Source organism: Hippocampus comes, unplaced genomic scaffold (assembly GCF_001891065.2).
Source record: "Hippocampus comes isolate QL1 unplaced genomic scaffold, H_comes_QL1_v1.1 scaffold124, whole genome shotgun sequence".
Taxonomy (NCBI): Eukaryota; Metazoa; Chordata; class Actinopteri; order Syngnathiformes; family Syngnathidae; genus Hippocampus; species Hippocampus comes.
The window spans coordinates 155,908-163,418 of NW_017805075.1; the positions used below are offsets into that span (position 1 = coordinate 155,908).

Genomic DNA, 7,511 nt, shown 5'->3' on the forward strand with positions numbered 1-7,511 from the left:
TTGCAAGTGCGAACTGAGCAAAACAAAATCCTTACTGTACGGGAGAAACCGTACTACCATTCAGCCCCGTAACATTCTTTCCATAGGGGAAACTTTGGTCGCTCTGCGGGACGGGATAAAATTATCCGATCGGAATAAAATTTTGCACACATCCTTGTGTCATAGTATCGACAAGATTTCCGACCCGGCCCGACGAATCCGACAAACTTTTCCAAAATGGACCACCCTACTGTACAGTGCAAGTCATAATAAACAATTAGGTGGTCTAATAGCACATTTACCGAAGTTCTATTTAAAAGTTTTTGGGAACCACCACCACCCCCCCCCAAAAAAAAAAAGAAATAAGAAGACTCTACTTGTCTCAATTCAACGTTTTGTGGATTACCATTACCTGCATCACTGAGAATGTACACTGGCATCAAGAAAAAAAAAAGACCACAATATTTAGGAAGCACATTGCTGCTATCTTCTATTGCTATTGTGGCATTAAATGAAACCTGACTGACTGAAGTGAAAATGTAGGAGGCGTTGTAAAATCAGACCGCATATAAGATGGAAAAGTAAACTTAATTTCTTGGCAGCAGTGTAACATCAGTGAAGTGTGTGATAGCTTCAGGCATTTTTGATTTAAGATCTTAAAAGGATCATGTTAAAAGATCCGACAGTGCTCTGGACTGTTCAAGATTAAAACAAAAATCACCGTGCAGTCATGGGGACATTTCCGTATTCAAGGATTAAATTGTTTGCTGTTGGTATTTAAGTGCAAGCTGCATTCCTTCCCTCACAAAATGCTTTTGTTTTAAGGCACACCTTGCCATAAAACATTTTTGGAAGTTGGCTCTGGGTGACCCAGACTGATCTCACATTATTTTAACTAACTTTAAACGTTGAGTTGTGTGCGGTTGTAATGACGATGAGATCATAGCAGTTACGAAAACGCAACCACAAGAACAAAGCCAAATCTACACAAAACTAATGAAGAAAAATTCAGTCAGCCATGTGGAAAAACTGAAACCATATGTCTCAATCAAAAACACATTTTCTTTCTTTCTTTATTTTTTTGTCCTCTTCATCCACGATTCATTTAAACTTTCACAATGCTCTGATGTTCCTAAAACTGAAAATCATCCTGGTACCTTTAACATTATTTCCCCGTCCATGTGAAAATAATCAAATTGGAATCTCCCCCCAATATTGTGACTGCAATTTGACATACACTACATGCATAAAAATGTATTGTAGGTTAATTCCGTTTTTTGTTTTCATCACTAGGCAATAAATAACGATATTAGAGGCATTTATTATCCATGCTGACTCCCTAATAAGTCATTTGTGTGTTCAAACCAGATCCACTGGCCAGCATCTGCCAAGAGGAAAGGGGAGTGCCAGATGACAGGAAAGGGAAGACAGGTGTGATCTTGTATTTACATTCTTTGCTTTCAAAATCAAGAGCATGTAAAGAGCATGTTGAAATTCCCCGTTGTCCAGGGCGAATGCGCCAACTTCGTACGCTTGATCGAGCCATGGAACCGCACCCACCTCTACACCTGTGGAACGGGGGCTTACCAACCCATCTGCACATTCATCAACAGAGGCTGGAGGGCCGAGGTGAACACATTCACACCCCCTCGAGCGGCATTCGTGGATAGAATCTCCGTGCGGCAGACCTGGAAACTTTGTCCTGCTAAATATTTCAGGAGTACAAACTAGGACACTGATTTGTTTATGATTTTCCTGTGTTCCCTTGTGACGTTAAAGCCATCTATTTTTATGCCGACTGTAATCCGTCTGCGCAGGACTACCTGTTTCGACTGGTCCCCGGGTATGTGGACTCCGGGAAGGGAAAATGTTCCTATGATCCCAAAGAGGAGAACGTCGCAGTTCTTATTTGTAAGATCCCTTCGTGATCAACAATTAATAAGCAGACAGACAAAACATGTTTCAGTCTTCTTTGTTCTGCTAAATGTTCCCCACTTTAGATGGTAACCTGTATGCAGGGGTCCATATTGACTTCATGAGCACAGATGCAGCTCTCTTTAGGACCATGGGTGGGAGAACTGCCATCCGGACGGAACAGTACGATTCCAGGTGGCTCAACGGTGAGTAATGGAGGGTGTGTGGCGATAAACTTGGTCGATTACAGGTTATGCTTCCTGTGTCGTTACTCATCACGGACACTTGGCTCAGTCGTCCCGCTGCTTATCTGCTTTTTACTAAACAATTTTTTTTGTCCTCCAGAACCTGTGTTTGTTCAGATCCAACAGATCCCTGACAGTGCAGAGAGCAACGACGACAAGCTGTACTTCTTTTTCCGCGAGAAGAGCTTAGACTCGAGCGGAGGCCCCAACATCTTGGCCAGGGTGGGCAGGGTGTGCCTGGTGAGTCACCTGTACAAATACCACGGCGCTTCAACTTACTTGTCTTGAGCTGCGAGCAAAAACTCAACTTACAAGCACTCGATGGTGGAAGGCAACTTAGCAACAAGTACGGTGGAACCGCAATGTTACGAATGCTGAACTTTTCAAGTTATTAAAAAAAAAAAAAATTATAATAATTGAGAACATATGCCTCCCCCCTCTTAATTAGTCCTCAGAATGCGTTAAAGCAGGGGCAGGGAACTCCGGTTCTTTGAGAGCCATATCCTGCCTGTTTTAGATCCCTCCCTGCTCCAACACATTGAGTTAAACGATGCTTGCAGCTCAGCAGCAAGCTCTGTTAAGGCCTGAAACTATCATGAACAATTGAATCAGGTGGGTTTGAAGAGTCAAGGCATCGCTTCATCCACCTCATCTTGAAATTGAAAAGCGAAACTGGACACAATGAACCGCAACCTCTTTTCCTTTGTCTTCAGAATGACGAAGGGGGTCAGAAATCTCTGGTGAACCGCTGGACGACGTTTCTCAAAGCTCGGCTTATCTGCTCAGTGATCGGCGATGATGGAGTGGAAACGCGATTTGATGAATTACGTGAGACAGCCGCGACAAATTGCATTTTAACGGCGACTTCTCTCTTATTGATTTGTGCACACCCGATCCCGCAGGTGACGTATTCATCCAGCCGACACAGGACGAACGAAACCCGATGGTGTTTGCACTCTTTACTACTGCGGGGTGAGCAGCCTCAATCTTCAGACTATTTATTTATTTATTTGACATTCCGACAGGGCACTGCGCTTGATTTGGCTTTTTATTTCTGATTCAAGCACAATCTGTGTGTTATTTGTTCTTTCCATTTTCAATTGGTCCTCAAAACTTAAGAATTTAAGCCGACCAATTTATTTTGTGTTGTTTTTTGTTTTTAATCTAACACAAAATACTTGTGAGATATGATTCATCAAGACGATTATGATGTCACTTTAAACGTGTGTCTTTGATAGACAGGTAAGTATGGCTGATGCTTCAGTTGCTGGATCATGATACTAATATGCATGCACAGTGGACAACCACTATTCACTGGAGATAAGGACCAGGCTGGCTTGCCAATTGTGAAAATCTGCCCATTTAGCACGTCCATTCTGGTGCGTGTGTGTGTGTGTGTGTGTGTGTGTGTGTGTGTGTGTGTGTGTGTGTGTGTGTGTGTGTGTGTGTGTGTGTGTGTGTGGAGGGGGGAGTGGGGGGTTAAAACAACGTACTCCAAAAAATCTGAAATAAGTGGGGTTACACGGCCGATAAGCATTTTCCACGTTGAGAAACCACCGCGTCTGAGGAAAAGCAACCCATCAGGTATCAATCATTTGGGGCCTCGCACTGATCTGCTTCTTTATTCGTAATAAAGTCGTACTATAACACTAAATGTTGTCGAGAGGCCGTGATTTTTTTCACACATCATATTTCTCATGTGCTACTGTCATGTCATCATGACTGATGAAACGAATAAGAGTACAGGCGCTCCCCGCTTTACGAACTTTCGTGTTGCGAACAACGGTACATACGAACATTTTTGCGGGTACAGGTATGTCGAAAAATGTTCTCGGACAGAGATGCTGTCAGTCACATTTTGTATTGCGCGCCTTTTTCCGAGTACTGTAGTACTTCTTTCCGCCGCTAATACCGACGTGAGGCGCTGTGAGAGGAGGAGGAGGAAACGCCTGTCCCCATGAAGAAGTTCGAGACGGAACTCTCTCCCCCTCCATCATCTCCTTAAGCCTTCGAGTACATCTTCCAAAAGTATGTTAAACTTCATTTTATTACACTTATATAAGCCTTAAACATACATTCCATACAAAATATAGCACTGAAGCAACTTACGTACGAATTCAGCCAGCGAACGATCCTTCGGAACGTATCTCGTTCGTTACCTGGGGAGCGTCTGTATTTGACTTGTTTTTTTTGGGAGTATTGAAATCTACTCTTCTGAAAAAGTAGTTCAAGGCTTGGCAACAATAGTGAAAAAAGATGAGAACCGTGGATTTAGGGCATTTATTTGCAGAAACGTAAAAATTATTGCCGTAATACCCTAAAAGTTATTTTGGTGTCTTCCCCCCCAGAGATGTATATGGAAAAAAAAAATCAATCGGTCAGGGTATTTGTTTGTATTCCAGCTCTGTATTCAAGGGCTCAGCAGTCTGCGTCTACTCCATGGCCGACATCCGCAATGTCTTCAACGGGCCGTTCGCCCACAAGCATGGCCACAATTACCAGTGGACGGAGTACAATGGCAAGATTCCGTACCCCCGACCGGGAACGGTGCGTATCAGCCCTCTTTGTTCCTCTTAAATACACAAAGGCAAAAGACTCATGCGCACCTCTTCTTTGTCATCTAGTGCCCGGGAGGAACCTTCACCCCTGGGATCCGCTCCTCCAAGAGTTTCTCTGATGAGGCTGTCAATTTCATCCGAGCTCACCCACTCATGTTCCAGCCCGTCTATCCTATCCACCGTCGCCCTCTAGTGGTGAGAACCGGTGTGGACTACCGCTTCACAGCCCTGGTGGTGGATCAGGTGGATGCTGTGGATGGACGCTACGAGGTGCTGTTTCTGGGCACAGGTGAGGTTTTTTTTACACTCGAACTACAGTAAAGTACTTTCCAGGAGGCTGTTCAGACTTTAATTTTCTACTCAGTAATCGAAACGTATACATCTTATAACCATGACGTCAGCCCATACTTCCAACCATTCCCTGGCTGCATCATACTAAGCAAACCGATTTGATCAAAGCAGAGCAGTTAAAAAAACATTGTAAATGGCTTGAATAACAATTTTTCTATTATACTCTCCTATACTTTGGAGTTTTAATGTGTGAAGTCAGCCAGGAAAATGTGATGTGAGGTGAATTGCTTTCAAAAGAGAATGTGGCTGTAGTTTAAATTGTAACAAACAACTCGATTTAAAAAAAAATAAATAGATGTGTTGTGTTCGCTAAGAAATGAGCCATTTTGGCTAAATTATTCAAAAACTACCTGAGCAAACATTTTCTACATGCCTGTGAGAAAATGCCATCCGCACAGGCAATTTATGGTGCTTGGCTTCTGGACACCAATCAATGCGGACGAACCCGACTGAACATTTGCGTAGTATGCCGAGTTTGGTAACTAGTTTCATGAGTGGGTGATCACTCACTTATTAAAAATTTGAATCGCTGTTGCAGAATGTGGTGATCTCACAGATTACAGCAAATAAAAATGCACACGGGTGCACATAAGGACAGACAGACATATGCTGTTCATTGCGATGTCTCTACACCTCTCTCAGCTCATCAGTACAGCACTAATTTGAATCTTTGCAGAGTGTAAATAATATGACAAAGTACCGTTATTTTGTGTGTCTACATGTAATACTGCACTGTTTGTGTTCATTCCGTTACTTAAAAGGTTATAGCACCACAACATAAAGGCTATTTAGCATTAGCTGTAATCTTAGCTGACTTAAAAGATGGGATATGTGGCTGCTTCAAATACACATGGTGGGATTCTCTTTGTTGTGTGTTTACTTCTTTTATGTTATGTTACTTCACTCTCCTCAGATCGCGGCACCATCCAGAAAGTCATAGTTTTGCCCAAAGACCCCACCAGCATGGAGGAGCTGACGTTAGAGGAAGTGGAAGTGTTCCGGGTATGTCTTCTCTTTACCGTTTTGTCACAAGGGCATGTCAATTTTAACATCTTAGTCCATTGTCTTTTTTTTTTTTTTTTCATACCTTCACAGAGTCGAGCTCCTGTCAAAACGATGAAGATCTCTTCTAAACGAGTAAGTAAGCGTTGCGGCGGTTTACACCTGTGTGAGGACACCATGACTCACCTCGAAGATGTTTTATCTTGTGTCTTGCAGCAACAGCTGTATGTATCATCGGATGCGGGCTTGACGCAGGTGTCGCTGCACCGCTGCGGCGTTTATGGTAGAGCCTGCTCCGACTGCTGCCTGGCTCGGGATCCTTACTGCGCCTGGGACGGGGAGAGCTGCTCGGCCTTCACTCCTTCCACCAAGAGGTGCTGAGCACATTGCAGACAAATTTGCGACGGACGGCGCGACTTACGGTGATTTTGTCATCTGTTGCAGGAGGAGCAGAAGACAAGACGTCAAGCACGGCGATCCTCTCAGGCAGTGTCGAGGCTTTAACGCCAAAGGTCTGTTGCCCTTCTGTTTGTTTGGGTCAAAGGTGAAATTTCATTTGAATGAAACAGCATTTTAATATGCCCTGCGATTGGCCGGTGACCTGTTCACAGTGTACCCAGCCTCTGCCGTAAAGGCAGCTCTCCCACGTCCAAAGCAAGGATAAGTATGACAGAAAATAGATGCATGTATTTTCAAACAAAATTTAAAACATGTAAAGAACAATGAAAAATAGTGATGCCAATGACATTTCTTCCAAAAATAAAAAGGAAAAAAAAGGTAAATGTTACAAGATATCACACTTTAATTGCTTTTTGTTTGAAAAGCGTTTAATGCAAATTTGTCATGGTACTCTATTATGTATTAATATTTTAATACTCATCGTGATACTGATATTTTTTTTTGTTTCGATGTTTCGATGGGCAGTGGACCCCCACTATTCATAAAGGATAGGCACTCGGCCGGCCCACGATAGCGAAAATCGGCAAATAACTGATGTCCATTGAAATGCATTGGGGGAAGCGTGTGTGTGTGTGTGTGTGTGTGTGTGTGTGTGTGTGTGTGTGTGTGAGTGTGTGTGTGTGTGTGTGTGTGTGTGTGTGTGTGTGTGTGTGCAATTAGCACGTCAATGCAGGTGGGCGATCACAGGGGAGAGGGCGAAACTCGGTCACAAAAGGGGAATGAATAATTCGGGAACAGCGGGTGAACAACAAAAGACGAGGTGAGAACACCCGTCCCGCCCAGGCGACATTTGTCGTCAGCAAAGTCTGCAACATGTTGATACAGTGTAGACCAGACAGAAAGGCTCCAATGTACCTGTGGTTCAAAGCTTAAACTCAGGTAACCAATCACTACCGAGGGGCCGGACCGTGGGTGCGGTATGCAAATGTCGGGGGCAGTGTTTTCCTTGTATGTTACAATAAAAGTCGGAATTGGCGGGGAGGGAGCTGGAGAGTGTGATCAT

At 43.6% G+C, this 7,511-nt stretch overlaps 1 protein-coding gene across 5 annotated transcripts in view; it reads left to right on the forward strand.

Moving 5' to 3' along the window:
• LOC109512982 (semaphorin-3F-like) overlaps positions 1-7,511 on the forward strand; it is a 25,335-nt gene that overhangs the window by 15,607 nt on the left and 2,217 nt on the right. For all 5 annotated transcript variants that reach the window (XM_019865132.1, XM_019865135.1, XM_019865134.1 and 2 more), the window contains 13 exons: positions 1,348-1,410; positions 1,489-1,608; positions 1,797-1,890; positions 1,980-2,099; positions 2,239-2,378; positions 2,852-2,966; positions 3,041-3,110; positions 4,541-4,685; positions 4,763-4,985; positions 5,961-6,049; positions 6,143-6,184; positions 6,266-6,423; positions 6,494-6,561. In XM_019865132.1, coding sequence (XP_019720691.1) covers positions 1,348-1,410; positions 1,489-1,608; positions 1,797-1,890; positions 1,980-2,099; positions 2,239-2,378; positions 2,852-2,966; positions 3,041-3,110; positions 4,541-4,685; positions 4,763-4,985; positions 5,961-6,049; positions 6,143-6,184; positions 6,266-6,423; positions 6,494-6,561 — 1,447 coding nt within the window. The remainder of the gene's footprint in view (positions 1-1,347; positions 1,411-1,488; positions 1,609-1,796; positions 1,891-1,979; positions 2,100-2,238; positions 2,379-2,851; positions 2,967-3,040; positions 3,111-4,540; positions 4,686-4,762; positions 4,986-5,960; positions 6,050-6,142; positions 6,185-6,265; positions 6,424-6,493; positions 6,562-7,511) is intronic.